Source organism: Zonotrichia albicollis, chromosome 7 (assembly GCF_047830755.1).
Source record: "Zonotrichia albicollis isolate bZonAlb1 chromosome 7, bZonAlb1.hap1, whole genome shotgun sequence".
Classification (NCBI taxonomy): Eukaryota; Metazoa; Chordata; class Aves; order Passeriformes; family Passerellidae; genus Zonotrichia; species Zonotrichia albicollis.
Genome location: NC_133825.1, coordinates 48,020,038 through 48,044,338, shown reverse-complemented (window position 1 = coordinate 48,044,338; position 24,301 = coordinate 48,020,038). Strand labels below are relative to the sequence as shown.

The 24,301-nt window shown below is 44.1% G+C and overlaps 1 protein-coding gene across 1 annotated transcript in view; it reads left to right on the top strand.

The window, feature by feature from the left end:
- ADAM12 (ADAM metallopeptidase domain 12) overlaps positions 1–24,301 on the top strand; it is a 190,546-nt gene that overhangs the window by 19,073 nt on the left and 147,172 nt on the right. Inside the window, exon 2 of the mRNA XM_074545384.1 lies at positions 514–647. Coding sequence (XP_074401485.1) covers positions 514–647 — 134 coding nt within the window. The remainder of the gene's footprint in view (positions 1–513; positions 648–24,301) is intronic.

Here is a 24,301-nt window from a genome sequence, read left to right as displayed (position 1 = left end):
GCAGCTCTTGTCCTGGGATATTGGTTTTAGGGCTCTGCCTGGACAGGCACAATGCCATTAATGTGTTTAGGGAGAGGAAAGCCACTTGATAAATGCTGCATGCAAACAGCTTTTTGACCTGGTGGTATAAATGGAACTCATCTGCCTGTGGAGGAGTAGAGTGTTATTTCAATGAGTTTATCTTCTCTTTCTCTCCCAGACCTTTTTTCCCCACTAATGAGGTTGTTCATCCTCTCTGATCTTATCCTTGCATCCTGATATCTCTACTCTTAATGTGCAGCCTTTGTCTTCTGCTGCCACCATCTAATCCCCTCCAACTCCTCTGAACCCCTCTGATTCCACAGGTTCCCTCTGAAATTCCTGTAGGTTTTGACTCTGACATTCCAAGTTTCATGTTTAATCCTTTTCCTGAATGATTTCCTTTTGAATGTGCTGCCAAGCCCCTCAAGTACCAATGTTCCCCTTGCCAGATGCTCTTCCCAGCTAACCTGAGGTGCCTCTCGCTGTCCTTAGGTGACCATGTGGGCAGCAAAGAGGAGTCCCCAAGGATGCAGGTGTCCAAGGACAACTCCAAAGATTATGAGATAACAATTCCCTTCCTTCTGAATGGAGAGCAGTGGAGACCAGTGCATGGCATTTATTCAAAGGTCAGTCTTCATTTTGCCTATTTGTTTATTCTGAGGTGTGTAACAATTTAAAGGCTGTAGGGGGGATTTAATGCATTTTCACCCTATAGGTTATAAGAGTGTTTTTATATAATTTAATGTTTTTATATTATTTAATTTTTTTATCAACATATGTTGCCACATGTCTGAAATTGATGCCTGTTTAATTTAAGAAATGGATAAGGGTTTTGGTTGAAATAAATACCTTTTTCCTGCAGAGATGCATTCTTCTTCCTGATGGCAGAAATGAAAGTTTAAAGTGAAATAATAGCAGTTTAATTGCTTGAGATTCTGTCATGCAACAGCAAAATGAAAACTGAGGGAGGGGTGAGCGCACCAAACAGGTTTGTTTGGTAAATACAGTGTGACAGCACGGAATTTAGGGACCAGTGGAAATAATGCCGTGCTGGCTGCAGCCTGAGGCATTATCTGGCCTTAATTATCCCATGGGAGACCCCCAGATTCCATCCCTGTGCTGGACTGGGGCTGAGGCTCTGCCTTCACACTCTGCTTCCCCTTCCCTAACCAGGGCAGGATCTGCCCCTGGCTCTGAGGTTGTTTCCCCCTCTTGACAGGCCCTGATAAGCTTTGCTCCTTTTTCCCCCCAGACATTTGTGAACAATGTAGGAAGCTGCACTTAGGAAAAAAAAAAGCTGGGTTTTATCTCTTTCTGGAAGTATGAAGACAGTTTGTTGTTTATTGTCACCAAATGTATCCTGGGAATCTCTTACCCAACCTTTTAACTCAGGCCCAGTTTGATTCCAGCTCAGTTTTTATGTCGTTCTTTGAATTATCTTAATGAAGAAGGGAAAAAGTAAGGTTTTTAAGTAGTTAAAAAAAAAAAAAGAGGGAGGAAAAAAACCAAGCAAAAACAATTCAAAAAGCCCAGAGAGCCAATTAGAAACAGCTTTTCTTGCTGGATTGGGAAAGTATTCCATGGAGAAATCCTGCCTGACTACTGCCACTGCTTGCAGGACGTGGCTTTGGATCACGTTGCTGATTGACACAAGTAGGTGTGAAAAGATATTTCCAGACAAGGGCTCTGACTTTCACAAAAAGCTTGTCCAGATTAAAATTGTTCCTTCTTCTCCTCTGTCCCTTCCTAAATAGGAGAGAAGGGCCAGGCCCAGTTCTGAATCTGTGCAGTGATGAAAGGGATATCAGAGTGGGTGCAGAATGGCTTATCTTGGAGAGATAACACAGATGGCTTGGTCCTAGATGTATGTGCAACTCTATTTTTAGATTATTTAATTAGAAACAGGCATTCTCCATATAGAGAGAGGCCTTTTAGCTACTCACTGGAGCTCTCTGAGAGAGTTACAACCCAGTATCACTCTGTGAGTAATGATAATGTGATTTATATCGTTAATTTGTTTCCCAGAATTACTTTCAGTTTAAGATGAACACTAGAAAAGATTTGTGGCTTGGTAGAAAGATCCACGTGCTGTATCAGCACTTTTTTTTTCCTTTCCTTTGAATACTTCTTTTCCATGGAAACTTATAAATTAAATACACAAAAGTGCACATCAGGCTGTGGGAAGAACAACAGCTTCAGTGGTGGAGGAGAACAGTAATGAATAGCTTGTCACATAAATATTGATCAAAAGCACAAAAGTTAAATACTGCTGTATTTGATGGCTAAGTGGGATCTATTGTTCCTCAACTCGTTTCAAAGTGTTCCTCTGTTTTATTTAATTGTATATGAAGTCAAAAAAGTATGTACTTGTAAGAGGAGAATGGTATTGCAATAGGATATATGGTAAAATAAATAATGGAGTGGCTATAAAAATGCCAAGAGATTAAAGTTATTTGTGTACAGATAATTGCCTGGCAATGATGGCCCCATTCCCCAATCCTTTAACTGTAAATACTCCTGCTTAACAATTAGTCCCTGGGAAAGCACACTCATCATTTAGTGCAGCCTTCTCTCCCATCTTGCAGATAAAACTGTCCTTTTATTTACCCCAGGAGTCGCTGCAGTATCTGTTGGAATCTCTCACTTGGAATCTGTCAGCAGTGATTATTAAGCTAATGACTTTCTCGTTGAGGGCCCATACACTGTGCAAAAAATGTGAGATAATTCACACAGCCTAATGGCACAAACACACAGGACTGCTCAGCAGCAGTGAGGAAATTCCATTTACTGAGGGGAAAAAACAGAAAAATTGCTTCTCTTTAACCAGATTTTATTTTAATACACTTGGGATGTGCTTTTTCAAGGACATCTTGTGATTTAGGTGTTTAGGTGTAAACCTATGAAAGTTTTTAAATTGGTGACAGGCAAACCCAAGTGTTAAATACAGATATGTAATTAAATTATATTTAAAGATTTTGGGGGTTCCCAAGTGTAAATTAAGGGTTTTGTGTCTGGAGAGAGCTGATCATTTACTGGGCAGGTCAATTTTTCTCTCCACTTTCCCCAGCTCAAGTCAAAGCTCTGTGAAACCAAGGCCAGGATTTCATGGTGGCACCGTTTCGGAAATGTTGTTGCTTTTTTCCTATTTAAAAGATGCCTGTGCTGATGCCAACACTTTATGTGGAATCATGGAATCCTTTAGGCTGGAAAATACCCCTAAGATCATGGAGTCCAGCCTTTGGGCACCACCTTGTCCATAAACCACAGCCCTGGGTGCTACATCCAGTCATTTCTTTAAGATTTCAGGGATGGAGACTCCAGCACTGCCCTGGGGAAGCCTGATCCAAACTCTTTCAGTGAAATTTTTTTTTTCCTAATATTCAACCTGAGCACAACTTGGGGCCTTTTCCCCTTGGCCCATCAGCATCCTGGATAGGGAAGAACATTTGAAAAATAAAATATAGATACTTAAGAGAAGCTACTATGGAAATACCTCAGTTTGTACAACTGTGTGATGCTGTTTGTTTAGTTGGGGTTCATTTCTCCTGGCACCTTGTTTTGTTTTTCAATTCAGAAAATGTATAATTTTCAGTGGGAATATTTTACTGTTACCTAATTCTTCTATTAACTGGATATAATATTCACTTGCCAACCTTACTGGCTGCTATTTGGAGTGTCCAGTTGTTGCTGCTGAGGCGAAAATGCTGCATTTGGGGATGTATGGCAGCGGGCTCGGGCCCTCAAGGGTTGGGCTTCAAACAATGGCTGCCCATATTCCCTGCAGATGTGATTTCCTCCTTCCCTGAAATTCTGTGTGCATTACAGCATGTGTTGATAGGTCATTATACATTGGAGCTCCAGTTGTCCTTCCACTTCTCTTTTTTCATGTGCTCAGCACTTTGCGTTCTGTGTTGATTGCCACCCCCCACCTCAGCGCTCGCTTTAAACACACAAGGGTTGGGTTCTATTTTTCTTAAATATTTCTAAGGTTTGAACAAAGTGGTTTCATTTTATATTATTTAAGTGCAGCAAAAAAAAACCCCTCCTTCCCCCCCCCCCCCATATTTCCAGCTGAATATTTTTCTTCCAAACTTGGCTCGAGATTCACAAATCAAGCCAAGTTTGATGAGAGTTTGGGTAAGTGATGTTTTAGTACACAGAACACTTTAGGGAAGATTTTTTTGAAGACCATCTGTTTGGCTTCAGCTTTTATCCTCACACCCTGTTAGGGACACAGAGGGCTTGGTGTGTGCCAGATGCCTGCAGCACAGGAGCTCTGGGTCAGGTAATATCAGTGGTGTTATTCCAGAGCCTCATCCCTCCTCCTGGGGAGACAGGAGCCAGGCAGGAGATGTTTCATGTGGGCATTGAGGGCCTTTTGGCTCCATTTCTGTGCTTTAAAGGAATTTAGGAACCAGTGGAAATAAGGTGGGGAAATGCTGCCAGGCATGGAAAGGCTGCAGTGCCCAGTGTGGCATTGCCCTGGGCTGGCACTCGTGTTCCCAGAGGGACACGGATTAATGGAGCTGGCTTTGGACCCAGGGTTTGGTCCAGGTTGGAAAATGCATGAAGTTCCTGAGAAATGGAAAGTGTTTTGGGAGGGTTTGGTGTGATCAGCTATGCAGGTAAACCCAGAGGGCTCAGGTGGGGCAGCAGCCACTCAGGTGTGGGGTTTTCTCTGCCCCTGTCTGTGTAGGACCTGCCATGCCATTGCTGGCACCTGCAAGGACTCAAAGAGAGTCAGGACCAAGTGCTTTGGAAGATTTAATCCTCTCAATTCTAAAATCACATGGGCAAGTTAGGTGCAGCTTTCCTTTCTGGGGGATATTTTGGACATTTGATGAGTACAGATCTTTTGTAATCCTCATCTCTGTACCTATCCAAGTGCAAAATTAACGTGTGGGTGCTCCAGTCAGGATACAGCTGCCATTCATAAAAATAACTGGGCAGGTATTTGAGGATCTGCCGCCTGGAGCTTAGTGTGGTTCCTAAAAAAGTCTTTGAGAAGCTGGAAAGCCCTGAGATGCTCAAACTTAGTTTGAGTTTGCAAGTTGCCAGCCCAGGTTGCCTTCAAATGATTGATTTTGATTTTTGGTGTTAAATTTGGGGGATATGTGAATCAATGAGCAATTTTGCTTTGTGACTTCTTTAAAATAATTGACTCTGGGGAAGTAGCTGTGCACAATCTGCCTGTCACTGGGTTAGACCCTTAATTCACCTGGGTCACTGTGACCCTCAAGGGACTCTTTTAAAATGCTGTCACTGACCTCAATATATAAACATGGATTGGAAAATCCACCTCTCCCCACCTTGAAGAGGGTGAGAGCTCTCATTCTGTGGCTCCCCACACCCCAAGAGATTGGGGTTGTATTGGAGTTAGGGACAAGCAGAGGAAAAGAAATAAAGGTACTCATAGTGGGCAGAGAGGATGGCAGGACCTGCAGGACATTTCCAGCTCTCACTCCACCACCAGTGACTTGGAAATGCAAATAAATCAGGAATTCCTCTCCCCTCTGGGCAGGGGCAGTGGATTCAGGGATCACTAACACTGCTTTGCCAAGCTGGAGTGTTCAAGGCCAGATTCTGAGCTCTTGTGAATCTGTTTCCTTCCCTTGCCCAGGCTGGAATAAATCAGGGCTGCAAATTGAAATCTTAAAGAAGGGTTTTTTAAAAAAAAAAAGGGAGAAAGAAAGATGAGAAGGCAGAGTTCCTTTTCTTGTAGCAACACTCTTTTTTTCCTTCTTGGTGTTATGTTATGCTTTGAATATAAACTCTAGCAATGAAATGCGAAGATAAAGATGAAAGCCAGCTATAAAATATATATTTAGACCATATTTCTTCTGGTTTTTAAGTGTGCACTTGTCACAGCTCTATGATTGTGCATGTGAAGTGGCAGAGGATTACCATTTCCTGCTGCTTAGCATGCACTGCGTCTCCCTGTGCTCCTGAGGAAGCAGCTTCTGCATCCCTGCCTGCCCCATTCCTGAGCGTTGTGCCATGGATTGTACTCAGCAGCAAACATCAGAATCTTGGTTATTTGTGTGGAATTTTGGGCTCTGATTACATGAATGTCAGTGTGAAATTCTCTGCTACCTATAAAAGTATCATCAGCTCTGACAGTTGTTGGTTATCTTTATGATTCTCCGGATTTATCACACCCATTGGGTGTTACACTGATGCTTTTCACCTTTTTGCATTTTTTTTATGCCTTCACTCCAAGGTCCTAGTTCAACACCTACTAAAATTGGGATTTTTTTTTTGTCATTTAGACAAAATACCATTGGTAAGAAGAGAAAATAACTTTAAATTTGTTAAAAAGCCACTGTAATAATGCTGGAGATTCAAGAACACACTGGGAGTTGCAAAGGGGCAAAGGCAGTGATAGCCAGGGTGTTATTCAGAATTTATTAGGAACTTAAAGGGGCATCCCACAGAACTCACAGAATCCTGGAATGGTTTGGGCTGGAAAGGACCCTCGAATTTGTATTTAGGGACACCTTCCACCATCCCAGGGTGCTCCATCCTGGCCCTGGGCACTGCCAGGGCTCCAGGGGCAGCCACAGCTCCCAGGGCAAGTCTCTGTGCTGGTTCCCATTTCCCCTCCTTGCTGCACCCCCTGTGTGGCTCTCCCAGGCTCTGATACACAGCTGAGGGGCTCACTGTGTCAGGTAATTAATTTAGAGCTCAGTGTTTTCAAGAGCAAACCCATTCAAGTTTATTTCACAACTGGCATAGCCTTCGTGCAAGTGATAATTGTTTATATTCCCTTCAACCGAGCCTCCTGCTGTTCCTTTTCATTTGAAATAATTACCAAAGTTTAGACTTCCAGACAATTGTATGAAGGGGAATCATACAGTGCTGCTTAAGCAAGGCTTTGAAGGCTGAGAGGACAGCTTTCATAGCTCTTTTACATGGTTGTTTTACATATCTTGAGAGAGAGAGGCATAACCAGAATTTATAGTGCTCTCCATATTTTTTATGACTCATGAGCATCGACTATAAGAGGCAGAGCTGTGCTCTCTCCACGAGCTGTGTCATCAGCTGGGAATGCAGCTTGGCACAGGCAGAGGAACAGCACTAATCCTCCACAACCTTCCCTGGGAGATCCTCTCCTTGAGCCTTTAATTAATAACCTGGAAGTCATTAATTTAATAGCCTGGTAAACAATCTGATATTTCTTTTGCTTTTCCTTACACACATACTCCTGCCTTGTAGGGCCACTCTGAGCAGTAATTAGTGCAAATAACGCTCTATTAGTTAATAACTCTTGTGTGTTTGTTGAATTTGGAAGCAGCAGAAGATTTGCATGGACACAATCAGGGGAGGGAGCGTGGCACCTCCTCTGGCAGTCAGGGAATTTCTGTGTCCCAGGGAGCCAAAGCAGCTCAAAGCCACCTTACCTCGTCCAAGCATAGGAAAACAGGTTCCCTTCCGCCCATCCAACCTCATTTAAGCATCTGATAATTTAAATCATGTCATTTTTTAGAAGTGCTGGTAGGTGTGTCCTGGTTCCAGGGACTTGCTGGAGCTCACACAGCAGCTCCAAGGGCTGTGAAATTCCTGGAGCTGGGACCACCAATGAAAACTTGATGCTGGTGATGGAGTGGGGGAAATTCTTTTCTGTGTCTGCACTGAATCAGTGCCCTGGTTCCAGCTAGATACACGAGGATTCATTTCCTGCCTGAGCCACTTGGGCATACTGGGAAGTGTGAAGCAACTGGGATTCATCCCAGAAAAAAAGCCCATTGCATTTTTAGCTAAGTGATACAGCGTGTTAGGCTTGCAGAGCTCTGTGTGAGTGTTCATGCTCAGGTATTATTGGAAGTGCTGGGTGTTTTAAAGAACAGAAAGTGGAGAGTTTTGTAGGAACAAACCACCAGACACCTCCTGCTCTCCCTGGGGGTTTGCAGCCTTCCATGGGGTGAAATTCCCTTTCAGCAGCTCCTGTCAGGCTGGGCTGCTGGAGGAATTCTGTCATACTTGGCCAGGGGAGATGTGCAGTGATATCATGGTGGGGAGCTGTGCCTCTCTCCCAGTACCAGGGGCTCTGCCGAGGGTGTGCTGGGGACCCACCAGCTATGAGGTAGCGTCTCAGATCCCAGCTCCAGCCATCCTTCAAAAGCTGATGGGGCTGCAGCAATCCACTTTAACTCGAGTTTTCAGGCTGGCATTTCAAAGGGAAAAAAACCGTCCCACAAACAAACAGATTGTGCTTTCTGCAATAAAACAGAGGGGGGAAATATTTTGATTTTAATGATGCAGTTCACGTTAGCGACCCTTTAATGTGGGATTAAAATCTAAACCTAAGTTCCTGCTTTATGCTGGGTTTGTAAAGTGCTTGTACTGAGGCATTTTCATATTGAATTAATTTAGCTTATACTTGGCCATTTCACGTCTCTTGCAACAGATCTTGCGAGTGTAAGGTATGAATTTCAGTGTTGGATTAAAAGAATGCTTTGCTTTCCAGCTCTGAGCATGTGATCAGTTTTGGGGATTTTTTACAGGCAGGAGGAGAATCTCCCTTGTTCTCGATTCCTGTTGTGAGTGCCTTGGGTCAGACTGAAGCCTGGACCAGAGCAGGCTCTGTCCCACCCAGCACCCCTGGTACCAGGAATGTGCAGCTCCTGCAAGGAGCCCTTTCAGCAGAAATCGGGGCTTTTCCAAGGACTGAAATCTTCTGAGCAGGGGGAACCGTGAGCTGCTGACATCTTTTGTGATGAGGACCCTTATTTCAGAAATCCACAGTAAATTGAGTTGTTCTCAGTGTGTATTTGAAGGGTGAAGAAGTAAATTGAGCTGGTCAATCCACCGAGTCCTACAGCTAACAAGCCCAGTGCCTTTGTTGTTGAATTATAATTCTATTTCAATGTGATTTACTCAAGCCCCAGTTGATTTGCCTCTTCTATAGGAATATTTCTCATTTTTCAGAATTGTAATGAGGAGCCATAGAGGTTATATGCAGTTTAAAGCCTGATAAAAAAAATAATTAGGATTGATAATAAGGCTTTTTAAAATGCAGCAGGAATATCTTGACAATAAAAGGCTTTCAAGGTGTTGGTATTTTTCTAGAAATAAAATGACTGCCAAAAAACTCTACCAGCTGCTTTCAAAAAGCTTGTGTAGATGAGTTAAAATTATCTGTATCATTTTAGTATTGCAGCAGAAAGTTTGTGTTCAGTTTTCATCTCCTGGAAATTGCGTGTCCCATTTGTGTGGTGCCTTTCCTCAAGGACACAGCTCTGAAGCACAGTGGAGCTTTTGGAGCTGAACACTGAACATTGCAATTTCCAGCCTGGCAGAGGTGGTGGGGTGAGGGAGAGAATGGGGGTGAAATCCTTGAGAGATGCATTTCCACTGAATATTGTGTGAGATGGGGCTGCTGCCAGAGCCTGCAGGGAGTTCTGGCCTTGGTCAGGGGTGTGCTGGGGCTGGTTCTGCCCAGTGTCACCATAACTCTGCTGGTGACAACGTCCTGGAGCTGTTTCTGCCCAGAGTCACAGTAGCTCTGTTGGTGGCACTGGTATGGGGCTGTTTGTGTCCCCTTAGCTGTGCTGGTGACACTGTGGAGCTGTTTGTGTGTCCCCATAGCTGTGCTGGTGACACTGTCTGGAGCTGTTTGTGTCCCCAAAGCTGTGCTGGTGACACTGTCTGGAGCTGTTTGTGTCCCCATAGCTGTGCTGGTGACACTGTCTGGGGCTGTTTGTGTGTCCCCATAGCTGTGCTGGTGACACTGTCTGGGGTTGTTTGTGTGTCCCCATAGCTGTTCTTGTGACACTCTCTGGGGCTGTTTCTGTCCCCTTAGCTGTGCTGGTGACACTGTCTGGGGTTGTTTGTGTGTCCCCATAGCTGTGCTGGTGACAATGTCCTGGAGCTGTTTGTGTGTCCCCATAGCTGTGCTGGTGACACTGTTCTGAAGCAGTTTCTGTGTCCCTATAGCTGTGCTGGTGACACTGTATGGAGCTGTTTGTGTGTCCCCATAACTGTGCTGGTGACACTGTCCTGGAGCTGTTTCTGTCCTCATAGCTGTGCTGGTGACACTGTCTGGGGCTGTTTGTGTCCCCATAGCTGTGCTGGTGACACTGTTCTGAAGCTGTTTCTGTGTCCCCATAGCTGTGCTGGTGACACTGTCTGGGGCTGTTTGTGTCCCCATAGCTGTGCTGGTGACACTGTTCTGAAGTTGTTTCTGTGTCCCCATAGCTGTGCTGGTGGCCCTGGCTGCTCTGAGCTCTGTGTGCTGTCACTGTCCCAGCAGCTGCACTCACTGGTGCTGGCCCTGTCCCTGGAGCCAGGGACTGCTGCTGTCCCCCCCATGTCCCACCAGGATGTGTCCATGTAGGTCCCCAGCTCTGTCCCTGCCCTTTGACACCTGCCCAGCTCTGAGATGTCGATGTTTTGTTCCCCTGGAGCTGCGGCCAGGCTCAGGAAAGGAGGAGCTCCTCAGTCCTGCCCTCATTCCTCCTAAAGGATCAGCTTCCTTTGGCTCCTGCTGCGTGACCTTGTTCCCCCTTCCTCTCCTGGCCCTCTCCTCCACCAGGGTGGTTCCTTGGCAGGGTTCATCTCCTCTTTTGTTCCTCCTCTCTCCACTGACCACATCCTTTGAGGAGCATTCCCTGCATGAAAATGGTCTTTTTTGGGGTGAACCTGCCAAGCCCTTCCCAGCCAGTCATCGTTGTGATTCCTGGAATCACAGAATGGTTTGGCTTGGAAGGCATCTCAAAGCTCATCTCATTCCATCCCCTGCCATGGGCAGGGACACCTAACACTGTCCCAGGCTGCTCCAACCTGGCCTTGAACTCTTCTAGGAATGGGGCAGCCACACCTCTGCCTCCTTCTGAGGTGGCAGCATTGGCATTCTGAGGTAAAATGAAGCTATAAATAATTTTAATATTTAGAAGAATTTTACAAAGATTTTTAGCCAGAGCTGTTGCCTGGGGGCAGCAGGGTCAGATCTTCTCAGAGCTGCCCAATTTTGGCTGATTTTTGGGTGGATGTTATTTTCTGGCAGTGCTGGGCATGGCAGGCCCCTCTGGGCAGCAATCCCACCCTGGTATCCCCACTATTCACTTTATCTTCACCCATTGCCTCCTGTGTGCTGTTTCCCTGTGAGGTACAGCCTGTCCTGGGACACAAGTGCTGCTGGCCAGGGAGACAAAAGCTCTGGGATGTGAGAACTGGGACAGCCAAGAGCCTCCCTGCCCCAAAAAGGGCCCTGGCCCTGGCAGGGCTGGACCTGCCTTGCACAGGAGGTTCTGGACACGGATCTGCTGCAGGAAAAGTCAGCAAGAGGAATTCTGTCCTCCAGGCCTGTGTTAGCATTGCCCACTCCCCCAGGAGAAAGAGTGGGATCCCTGAATTCAGTGTATCCAACAGAAACTGCCTCTCTCTTGGTTTCAACAGACAGGAACGTTGTTGAAACCAGACTTTTTTTGGCATTTACTGGCATTACTAAGAAAGAGTTGGCCAGGAAAGCTGGCAGAAGGAGATGAGTTGGAGAAGCTTTAAAGATTTTTTTTTTCCTATAAAATGAATATCCAGAAGCTGTGTAAATGTAATTTTTTTTCAGTTTGAAAAGTGTATAGAAAGACAACATATACATATTTCTGATTGAAATATCATCTAAGCTGGCTGTGCCCTCCAAATTCTTTTCCCTCAATTAAAAAGATGGGGGAAAAAATATAAAGAAATGACAAAACAAAACAACACCTCAGGAAATCCCTAGAATGTTTATTCAGGAACAGAACAGCCTGTTACAATCATTAGCTTGCAAAGGTATTTCTGTTCTAGTCAGAGGGCAAAGTGAATTTTAACCTTTTATTGCCAAGAGATGTCATGTTTTTGGTGGAGGAGCTGTTGAGGTGTGTAAATCCCTGAGAATGAGTGAGTGGCATCTGTAAAAACCCCAAGCAAAGCCCCAAAGCTCGCCCTGCAGAGAGAAACTAAAATCAATTCCAATGCCCACAGTTAAAACATAAAGTGCTGCATTTCATGCTTTATTGAGTTTCTATTTATTGCTTAATTTCTGCTGGTAAAAAAAGGCTGCAATTGAAGCAAAAAGATGTTTCAAAATATTTGACTCCCTTTTTCCTTACGAGCTCAGTGTGGAATTGCCAGCTGCTATGGGGTTTTGATTATAAAGGGAAAAAAGGGCTGGATTGGTTTAAAATGTGATCTGTGGGAACCTTCCAGAGCAGGATCTTTCCCAGGAACCCCAGAGGAGGGAGGAAAGAAAGGAAAAGCAGCACCAGAGAGACCCAGGGTCAGGAGCCTGGGAACACTGCTCCTCTCAGGGGCAGAGTTAGGAAATGGATGGGAACTCTTGGGATTTTAAAGATGGGAACCCGAATTATTTGCTCTGTGCAGTCAAACATCTCCCCTTTACTGTCCTGCCCTTTCCCATCTGTAAAATGGGAGTAAAGTTTAACCCCAGGCAATGGGGCATCGATTTATTTTGGTAATTTTTTAGATTAAAAGTGTTGTTTGTGTTCCTGCTTTGACTGTGAAACCTTTAGGAGGCAGGAATTGGCTGTTCTGGGGGAAAGAGGGATGTCTTGCACGTGTGGAAAAACCCCAAATGTGCTTTTTGAACAAGGGAAGAGATATTTTCAAGATTTTAGGTCTCAAGGAATCAAAGAGGAGGAGTGGTTGGAGTGCTGAGCATGAGGATTGTCACTGTTGCAAACTTGGAGGCAATTTGAAAACATCTTGTAAATATTGTAGAGAGCATCAGCTGAGATTTTTATAGGGTATGGTGAGCCTATAACTCAGTCCAAGTTTAAACAGTCACCTTTCTTTGATGGAGATCAACAAGGACATGAAAACACTTGAATTTAAGAAATATTTTGATTATTAATATGTTGGTTTATTATGTGTATCTCATTTATATGTACATCTTTACTTCTTTCAACCATTAATCACCAAGCACCAATTTGTTTTTAAAATTGCATTTATCAATATTATCCCACTTCCACACACCTGTTACCTAATTTAAAAAGAAACCTCAATGTGTAGAATGGAGATCAGCTCTAATTTCAGAGCCTTCATGGAATTAGTATTTAGCAGGTTCCCTAAATCTGTGTGAGATGGAGACAACAACAGCTGGATTTGAGTAAATTCTTTTGCAGGGAGAACCACAGTGCTGAATTTTCCTGTATTTGTATTAATGGAGTGGATATATCTATATAGATCTATAGATAGTTATCAATATATGTGCATATATATATCTATATATATTGAGATTCCTATCTATACTTACACAGCTCCTCTCTTTCCAACCTTATCTCAGGATTCTGCTCTCAAACCAGGTTCGGAATTTGTTTTTGCAAAACTCTGTGAGGAGAAAGCAGCTGAATAAGGCCACAGCAAGATGTGGCACTGAAATCAAATCAGAAAATCAGGCAGTGGAGAGGAGGATGCACAGCGTGGAGTGCAGCTCTTATCAGGGCTCTGCTTTTCTGGGACAGGTTATGAGGGAGGAATTTCATTTAGGAGCACAGGGTTTATCAGCGTGCCCTTGTGATGGACTCAGCAATGCTATACACTTCATATATGGAGATGGAGTCGTTCTAATTTTAGGATAAGGCATTGAGGGGGAAAAAAGCATAATGTAAAAGAAATAAAGGCTGTTGCAAGTGTGGATATGATCTGTGCCATCACGCACAGCTCCACATTGCAGGGGGATCAGCTGCTGCAGATAGTTTGGCTGATGTGGATGAAATCAGTGTTTTCTGGAGCTCTCCATTATTGTGTACAATATTTCCTGTAATTCAATTACTTTGAGGCAGGTAACAAAGGGAGACTTTGATATTGCTGTGCAAAAAAAAAAAATAAAAAAGCATTTGAAAATTCTTCACAGCCTTATTTGCTAGACAATTTAGACAAAGAGTCCAGTCTCTGTTTGAAGGCTTCAAAGGCAATGTTGGCTTGTTTTTCCAGCAAAATCTTTATTTTTCTCAGTGCAAGAAAAATCAATACAACCCTGGTAACACAAAGCTGTGGCTTACCAAGGTCTATTCCTTAAGCTCAGTTTGAATTCTGACGTTGGCCATCACAATCAAGCCAAATTATTTGGCAATACCAAGATGTGCTTGGTTTTTCCCAGGAGCCATGGTGTAGTTTTTATGGTTTTGCATTCTGTATTTTTATATTATATACAAATACTTCCTTGTCAGAGCAATGGGAGTTTCAAAAAAAAAAAAAAAAAAAAAGTTCCTCATGAACCACAGTGAAGGTGTTTTCATGCTCTGTCCTTCTAGTATGCTGGCTGGCACCTGAGCTAGTGAGAAATTTATTCAGTATGAAATAATAAAAAATGAATAAAATAAATATAATAAATAAAAATAAAATATTCTATATTTTTATATTATATACAAAGATTTCCTTGCCAGAGCAATGAGAGTTTCAAAAGTTCCTCATGAGCCACAGTGAAGGTGTTTTCATGCTCTGTCCTTTTAGTGTGCTGGCTGGCACCTGAGCTTGTGAGAAATTTATTCAGCATAAAATAAAGTTGCAGCGATTTATTGCTGTCGTTGCCTATCCCACAAAATCACTCCTCTGCATCCCTTGGAATGCACAAATTTGCTCCTTCAATTTTAGGGAGCTGGTTTATTGATGCAATGTCACCGTCACAGCCTTGCTGCAGGGAGAGGAAATAACTTGTATTTAGCCTCAGGCAAAGTTTGTGTGTTCAAGGTGTTCTTATCTGTGAATTTTGATTTGCAAACTGCAATTTGATGGAGTTGTTTGGGGGGGTGCAGCTGCTGTCACTGCTTTAACAAATGCATAATGAAAAGGATGTTTACTTAAAAACATGCTGGATGTAAAAACAAGTGTTTGTTGTCTGGGGGGAATAATGCAGCATATCTCAGCTCAGGCATCCCTTAGGATGAGTGCACTCAGGGCATCTCTGCTCTTCCTGTAACCAGTTTAGTCAATCCTTAAATGTTTTTTTTTTCTTTGTGCCCATTGAGAGGTTGTTGGAGTTCCTCTCTGAAATTCTTCAGTCTCCTGGTGATCAAGGTTTCTCATTTAGCCTGGGATGAGGCCCTAAAACGCTCCCTTCCCTCATCACCTCAGGAAATCAGCAGTGGGGGAACCCCTGCAGGGCTCTGCTCCATTGATATGCTGATGAGCCTGGAGGAAAATTTCCAGAAATGCTGGATATACTTTTAAACCTTGCAGAAGGCTCTGCCTGGCTCCTGTGCTTCAGAGCCCTGCTCTGAGCACACCGTGCCCGCTGATATTTGGGATACAACCATGGCACCCCTGTCTGGGAACCCCTTCCTACTTACAGGGACACTCCTGAACCTTTCCAGGAGCCTTTCTTTTTTTATTCTGCTCAAATATACTCTTTTTATTCTGCTAAAATATATGCTGTATAAAAAACACCAATATGTCAGCAATATGTAATTTTTAACAGCAAAGTTTTAGACTCTCGTAGTTGAATGAGTGTTGAGTGTAGTTGAATGTAGAAGTGCAGCATTAAGGCTTTTTTTTTTGTAAAGGTATGGTTATTCAGTAGTTTAGGTGCATATCTCAGTGAAAAGTTGGACTTGCTGCTGTTTGGAAGAACAAAAAGCAGTGTTAAATGGCTCAGGAGCACCAGTGGGGTGAGAATTGTTCATTCCTTGGGAAGTGATGGAGTCGCCATCCCAGGAGGGATTTAAACTCAAGTGGATGTGACACTTGGGGACGTGGGTCAGTGGTTGTCCGGTTTTCGGCTGTTTGGAGGGCCTGCAAAGGCCCGGGGTGGCCTTGGGGCAGCCCGCGTATCAAAGGACCAGAAGAGGCTTCAGTTCTTCTTTCGGTCTCTGTGTTTATTAATTGTTTATCTAAAAGATTTTCTTTTGGCCTGACAGAGCTCTGCTCAGCAGCCAGCCATGAGCACACTGTCCCCCCTCCGGGGCGGTCACCTATCTTTATACCCAAAGTTACGTGTACAATATTTATCATTTTTTCCCAATACTTTTCACCCTTATTGCTTGGTGCACTTTTAGTAATAACCAATCCCAAAGTGCCACCATCACCACAGAAGATGGAGGAGAAGAAGAAGAAGAAGAAGAAGAACAGGACACGCCCCAATTCCTCCATCTTACTTCTCTAAACCCCCCTGTACAGAAATCCTAAACCCTGTGTCTCACTCTCTAATTAACTAATCCCTTCACCATTCACCCCGGTGAAATCCTCCTGTCCTCATACAGGTGTCGTCTCCTGTGTAGGATCAAAGTCCAGCCACCAGACACTTCTGGCAGCATTCCAGGACTCCCGAGCCCCCCAAAGGTGGTCTCTGTGGCTCGGCACCTCAGTCCTGAGCTGCTGAGATCCCACAAGTGGTGGCCTTGGAAGTGCTGGATTAAGGGCTGGACTCCATGATCTGAGAAGTGTTTTCCACCCTAAAGGATTCCATGAGCAGAGGGGTAGTTTCCAACCTAAACCATCCCCATGTTGCCACATTTCTCTTCACTGAGAAAAGCAAGGCACAATTCCTCCCAAGGATTTCTGAGGTTCACATTCTCTGAACCTCAGAGAAAGGGAAAACACAATTCTTACGCCTTGCTGTGCCTGTGTTGTGCCAAAGTAGAATGCAATATGGAGATTGCTTATCCAAAGTGAGGATGTTTTGTTTCCTTGGCCTGTCAGGGCCAAGAGTGTCTGTGTGTCAGGACTGAGGGTGACAGTCACGAGATTCTGTGCAGTTGGGTTGAGTGCTTAGCAGATTCAGTTTAGAGGTAATGTAATATAGGATAGAATAATGTAGTATAATAAAATAATTAATTAGCTTTCTGATAGCATAGAATCAGATGCCTCATTTTTCTCCCCTCCTTGAGGGTTCCCTGAAAATACTATATCGGGGAAGGGCTTGGGAAGGGATTGTGCCCCGCCAGGCCCAGCGGGCGCTGGGTGCGTGTCCTGTGGGAAATGTATAGAATAATATAGTATAAAAAAGTAATTAATTAACTTTCTGAAATCAGTAGAGTCAGGTGCATCATTCTCTCCCCTTCGTCGGCGTCGCCTTTGATTTGCGATAATCCCAAGGTTCAGTGGTTGATACTGGAGGGCTCAGGAGTGCAGGGGGGAGGCTGAGGATCTCACAGGAGCCTCAGCCCCAGGAACTGGAGATGTCTCATAACCTCCTCCTTGAATAATTCCTGGGAAGGAAAGCAGTCATTAAAATAAATGAGGGAGATAACTCAGCTGGGAGGACACGGGAAGGAGAGGCAGGAATGGCTGGAGAAGCCATGGAGTGAGGAGCAGGGAGTGTGGAGAGGAGGAGGCTGAGCAGGGCCCTGATGGGTCCTGCAGGCAGAGGAGAGGCAGTAATTATTCTGTGTGACACTGTTAGATGTGCTCCTGTCTAGCAGGGACAAGAAGAATGGCCTTACAAGGCAGCAAGAGAGAGCTCAGTAATAAAGATAATGAGAAAAGGATGTATTTACATGCATATCATGAGGGAGGGAGGATAAAGGTCTCTGAGTGCACTGGAGTTTCAGAAAAGCCAGAGAAAAGCTGCTAATGAGAGTGGTGTAGTTGATCCTGACATGGGGCAGGAACCTCTGAGGTCCCAAAAGCCACATTTTCTGTGATTGCGTGCAAAATGGAGACTGCTCCTTCTGCTTCATGGAAACCTCCTTTGGGAGCTTTGCCATCTCTGCATTACAAAGGGATAAGATTTGGATTTTTCTGGATTTTTAGATACCTGAAACTTCATAGGAACACTTTTCCTCTGAGGTTCCTGGGCAGGAACCTCTGAGGTCCCATAAGCCACATTTTCTATGATTGAGTGTAAAGTGGAGATCATTCCTTCTGCTTCATGGAAACCTCCTTTGGGAGCTTTGCTATCTCTGCTAAACAAGGGATAAAATTCGGATTTTTCTGGATTTTTAGATACCTGAAACTTCATAGGGAACACTTTTCTGCTGAGGGTAGAAAATGGGTACCCAACAGCTTTTCTTTCCCTTGTAATTACTGGCTTTGTCCCACTTGGAACCAGACTAAATAACACCTAGAAAACTAAAACATTAACTCCTTTCTCAGCTGGGTGAAGAGAAAGAGAATACTTTAGCAGAGAATTCTTTAGAAGAAGAATTCTTTAGCTAAAGAGAATTCTTTAGCCGTCTCCATCAAGGGATGGAGACGGCCCACAAGACTAACAATTATTTTCATTTCATAATCCCCACCAAAACTTTTAAAAATTCCTAAAACAGCTATTCCTGTATTTCTGCTTTAGTTACCAACGAATCTAAAGTCTCTTCTGTCAGGAAGCATGGTGATAAACCATTATGGTCTATCTTTCCTCCTGCAAAGCTCAAAATGGTGCTTCACTGTCTTATTTTTTGTTCAGCCTTTTGTTCTGTTAAATTTTGGTTTTAATTCAAGGATAGACACTGAAATCAGAGAAGTGGATCAGGATGCCATGGAGGTTGGGATATTTAATATTCCAACCCAGCTGGTTTAGGGTGGAAGCTGTGGCTCTTGTTGAGTTTTTTGTTGTGCTGCAGCTCTCTCCTACCTGTGCCAAGTCATTGGCTTCTGGTTTTGGGGATGGGAGCAGAAGTAGAGGAGGATTATACAAATAATGGAGTGAAAAGAGGGAGAAACACCATAAATACAGGACTGAAGGGTCTGTTAGCAACCAAGAGCTGTCCAGGAGGGTGGGTAAAGTGTCCTCTCTCTGGATGGAATGCTCAGGTTTTGCACAGAAGGATCTTGGGAGTAGATCTGATTCCATAAAGAACAATTGAAATGAAGTTTTTAGTTTATAGCTCTGCTTGCTCCTCATCTCAGCTGCAGGGCCACTGCTGCTTTCTCCCATTATTCCCAGGTTCCTAAGAGTCAAATTTTCCCTTATCCCTATGGACACTGGATTCCTGCTGAGCTGCAGAGTTCTGCTCCTGCTGGTGCTTTCTGGGGTGCTCTGCTCCATGGGCTGAGGGTGGGAAATGGAGATGTTCCCTGAGCCTTCTGCAGCATTTTTCCCTCTTTCCCACCCCTGTGCAGTCAGCCCAGAGCAGACTCAGGAATATTCCTGTTCCTTTGCACTCTGAAGGTGAGAGCAGACTTTGCTTTATGCTTTTATCACGTGTTGCAAATGCCTTTGAGATGTTTCTTTCTTTGTTATCTCAAAATTCTGCGCTCTATTGATTTTTGGGTTTTCTCTAAGGGGCCGAAAATTTCAGCAGTAACCCTGAAACCAACTGAAATAATTGATTATCTGTTTTTACCTCCTCTTCAGTTATTTACCTCGTGCCCTTCGATGGAGAAAAGCTGTCCTATTTCTCGATGATTTACTGTAAAGCAGATCTTTGCTGAGCTTTAATATCAATTTATATAACCTTGATCCAGGGGTTATTTTTTGAGAGCCACGGGTTTATCTAATATGTCATGGAAGAAGTTGTTCTAGAAATATTTTTTTATAGCTTATTCTTATGGAACAGATGGGTAATGTAAAAAGAAACATATTTTCTATAAGCTCAGACTGCAATTGAAAATACTTAAACTTATCTCCAAGAGTAGCTAGATGCCTAATGAAGTTTATAACAAATTTAGATATCTTAAAATACACATTATCCTGAATAGATACTTTTGTATACAGGGTTTTTTTTTTCTTGTGTGGATATTAGTGGTAACAACGTTTTTATCTGTGTTTTGTCTTTGCCTTTGTGGCAAGAAATATATTGGTCATTAATACTTTAAACCTGGGGGTATCAGTCAGAACACCACGTGTGTTTTTGTTCCAGGATGAGCTTTCTGAGATAAATTTACTGTGCTTTCCACACTCCTTCGTGCCATTTGTTTTCTCCAAGAATGTCACTGCATAGGTGGGGTATCTCTGGGCAAAGTCTCTTTCTAATTAAGCAGAAAAATGTGAGATGCTGCCCCCAGGTTTCAGGATAATTTACTTTACTAGGAAATCTTTGGCTCCTTCTTTCTCTTAGGGCACATTCCAGGATATAAAAATGATTCATGAGTCTTGGAAGTACAGCTTTGGGAAGTTTGTCAAGTTATCTTGAGTAGCCCAAGAGTGGGGTGAAATCGCCCTTTTCATTAGTTTAAAAAATACGAATATTTTATCTGCCTTTGTGTAAGGCATTCATCACCTTGGAAAGACCATCAGAGACAAATTGTGGTTTGAAAGAGTGGAAATGAGACCCCCAGCCCCTCAGTCCTGCTCTGCATTGCAGTGCTGGGGATGCAGAGGGGAACTGGAATCCAGGAGCAGATCGGCGAGCGCAATAACAAATTAGCGCAGGAGATTTAATCGGAGCCACAAATAGGGAAAGATGTTCAGGGAGAGCACAGCCTGAGCTCAGAGATCTTGGCACAGGCCTGGTGCAGTGCAGCTCTGTGATGGGGGGGAGAGGGAGGCTCTGAAAGTGAAGAACAGCATATAAATTAAGCCAAATAAATTAAGTAATTCAAGCATTAATCTAGCCAACCCTCCGAGTTCATTCAGAGAGGCAAAACATCTATCATTGCTTCTCTGGAGATTGTAGCATTGTTGAGAATTCAGTTTAGCCAGGACATTTAGACCAGCCCTTGCATTCAAAAAAATCCTTAATTTTCTCATTGTCTGAAACTGATTGTATCTTTTTGCCTTTCAGTAAGTTTCACTTAGTTGCAATTACTTTGGCTTCAAAATCTTGAAATCGAATGAATTAATGAAAATGGAAAATCAGAACTCTTTCCTAATTAAGAACTGAGCTTTTCAAGGAATATGAAAGGATTTAATTTAGAGAGAGATGTTTGGAGAGCATGAAATGTGGCTTGAAGGAGATACATGTGCATTCAATAGAGCTCACTGAGCCCAGCCAGATTTGTATTGACGGGAAACAAAAAGCATCTGAAACCCTCTTTCAGTGATAGGAAAATTTATGGGATTTCTTGAAGCTCTCCGAGTTGTCTTCCAGTTCAGGGAAATGGGTGGCCACCTCTGTTTGTGTCTCAGTGGACACAATTCCTACTGAATTCCTCATTATTTCTCCCTGTGGCAGTTTGCTGAACCTTTGGAATGGGGTTTTGGGGTTGATTTTCCATGGCTTTGTAACCCTTCCAGATGGCTGGGGGGAAACCTCTGTCCTGGCACTGCTGCAGGTGACACTGAGGGGTGAAAGGGGTGGCTCAGGTAATGACTCTGACATTTCAGAATGGATTTTATTTTGTATTATCCCTGAAATCCCATTCTGTTCTGCTGTTCTCCCAGCAGACACCTGCACCTTGTGTCACAACCCTTGTGGGGCACCTGGGCCTCAACCCAATTGTGCCCTCCCCAGGTGGAGGAACAGAGCAGATAGCACCTGGAGGACAGGCCATTTCTTATCTTTGTAAATTCTGTAGTAATTATCACCATAAATCTCCTCCCCCACAGTGCACAGCATGTCCTGGGCTCCCCACAAGTGATGGCTGCAATAATTCTGTGTGGAAGGGGAGGTGTTTCCAAGGAGGGTCAGGCTGGCTGCTCAGCTCCAGCTCTGTTCTGGAACAGTGGATGTGTGGGTGGGAAATGCAGAGCTATTAGCTGGGAATACCCTCAGGAAGCATGGTGGGACAAAGGGAGTAAGGTGCAGAAAATATAATTACACTGGGTAACGAGCTGATGAAGCCTTCGACATGGTCCATGCTTGACCTTGGCTTTTTGAGCACATGGGGAAAATGTGATGTTGTAAAAGGAGGTCACAACCCCCAGTGTCCTGACAAAGAGGAGGAATTTTACTTTTCCAGGCAGGAGCAACCCGAAGGAGATCCACTGCATTTGCACTGCACGATCCTCAAAGGAGTCCACATCTATTTCAAACTGGCAAATCTCAGCAGCTGCTCACTCCCATCACAATTACCCAAATTGCAAAGGACTGTCTGCAGCGAGCTCTGCTCCATAGCTAAGGCAGCCCAGCCCCAGTGAATTGCTTCCTGCCTGCCAGCACTATTAACTTGTGTTTTGTGACAATTTTCTCCAGCCCAGGCATGTTTGTTTTCTTTGCACAGCCTTGCACCAAGCATTGTTTAAGCAGCACATAATGGATTCCAACCAAGAGGTGCTTTCTGCTCCCATCTGTTTGATAGCACAGCAACAGTTGTGATTCATACGTGCAGAGTAAATACTGGGTAATGACTGTGCCTTTCTTTTCAGCCAATTCCAGCTTCTTTCATTCCTGGGCCAGCTTCTGGGCTGCTTTGGAGGCAGGGGAAAAAATGTCTGAACCCAGGCTGGAAATTTTCAGGTGTTAAATATCTGTCTAGCAGAGTGACCCATCGTGGTGCAGAGGTGACAGTAAAAGCTGCCAGGAGCAGGAGCTGCCATGAGCTTCTCAAATCTCTCAGGCTGTGTGGTGTCCAGTTGCCTTTTCTGAATATAAGGCCACCCAGGCACTCCCCCAGAAACTCACAGGGTATTTCCACTTTAAGTTTTTTGGGGCAACATCTCGGGAATGTCCAAGGCCAGGTTGGACATTGGGGCTTGGAGCAACCTGGGACAGTGGAAGGTGTCCCTGCCATGGCAGGGGTGGCACTGGATGGGCTTTAAGTTCCTTTTCTACCCAACCCAAGCTGTGATTCTGTGAATACAGTAAGGAAAAGAAATATAGGGGATGATTCATTTTTTTAGCTAATTTTTTAACTAGACTCTTCAACGAGTTGTTTCGCTGTTTTCCCCTCCTCTATTTCTTATTTCCAGGTCTTTCAAAAACTCAAATTTGTATTGGTGCAATCAATCAAGCTCTTGGCCACCTCCTCAGGGTGTCAGAGGACAGGCAGGGCTCTGGCCAGTTTAGGGGGTGGGATGGGATGGGATGGGATGGGATGGGATGGGGTGGGGTGGGATGGGATGGGATGGGATGGGATGGGATGGGATGGGGTGGGATGGGATGGGATGGGATGGGATGGGATGGGATGGGATGGGATGGGATGGGATGGGGTGGGGTGGGGTGGGGTGGGATGGGATGGGATGGGATGGGATGGGATGGGATGGGATGGGATGGGATGGGATGGGATGGGATGGCAAAGCAAACACCCCCTTCCTTCAGGCTGCGATTCAGCAGCTCTGCTGCTCTTGTCCTGCTCCCAAGCTGAGATCCTGCTGCTGGTCCTGCTGGGCTGGGTGGGAGGTCCTGCACTCCATGGAGCCACTTCAGTACCTGGATGAGCCAACCTGGGGATCTTGGATAGATTTGTGGAAATGACCCTTGACAGAGATGGTGTGTTTGGGATACACTGCAGTAAATGAGGGCTGGCTGAAATCACACATATTTTGTTATTATTTGTATTGCTTGTTCTTACTACAAAATCGAGTTCACACTTCAGTGCAGTCATTCCCATTCAGTCAAAACCATATGCTGTGGCATTTTCCTTTCTTCCCTTTTTTTGTGGCCCGAGGAATGCCCTCTCCCACAGGTCAGCAGGCACTCAGGGAAGGACAGTAAATGCCCAGCAAGGCTGCCCTGGGCTGTTTTGCACCCAGGCTGCTGCAGAGGCTCAGCAAAGGCTGCCCTGCCTCCCCTGGCTGCTTTGTGTTCAGCTCCATCCCTTCCCAGCCCACAGCCTGAGCTGGAGGATCCCACAGCTCGCTCCCCATCAGCTCTCTCAAAGTGTTGGCAGCACCAGTTCCCCTCTTCATAGTTCACCCATGTTTGTTCTCTCAGAGTTTGTTTTTGAAAATCTTTCAAAGATTTTTTTTTTTGTTGTTGCAAGGTTTGTACTGAAAAGGGAATACTGATTTTTGACCTGGTTTTAACTGATATAGTTCAGAGGATAATTGGAGAGCTGCTGTAAAAACCAAGGCTGCCCTATTTACACTGTTTAGATTCAATTAAAAAAAAAGAATTTATTTTACTTTGTTTTTTAAAGTATAAAGCTGAAAATTTTCTGCTAATCCCTTTTTAGCTGGTTAAATGCACCTCAATATATTTTCGTGTAACCTCAGTGCTTGATAATGAAAATATGGTGTAAAGGCTGAATTCAGGTTTTATGCCTGACTTTTTATTGATACTGAATAAATTCACAACATAATTCAGCCTGACAAGGTGCAGATTTCTTTCAAACATCAAACCAATTATTTTGGATCTGCTCCTAAAATATTTGCTGCTTGGTGTTATGACATTTTAAACATGTTTTAGCCTGGTTAGCCTTTGATTTTTAAAAAAAATGTAAATCAGGAATAGCTCACAGAAAGGATGTAGCTAAGTTGTAAGCATGTTTTCCCTTTCCAGGAGCAGTCATTAGCTTTGTATTCCTGCATGGAAAGCAGGAAATGGGGAGCTGGAGCTCTGTAATTTTATTGATTTTGGTCTGGCGC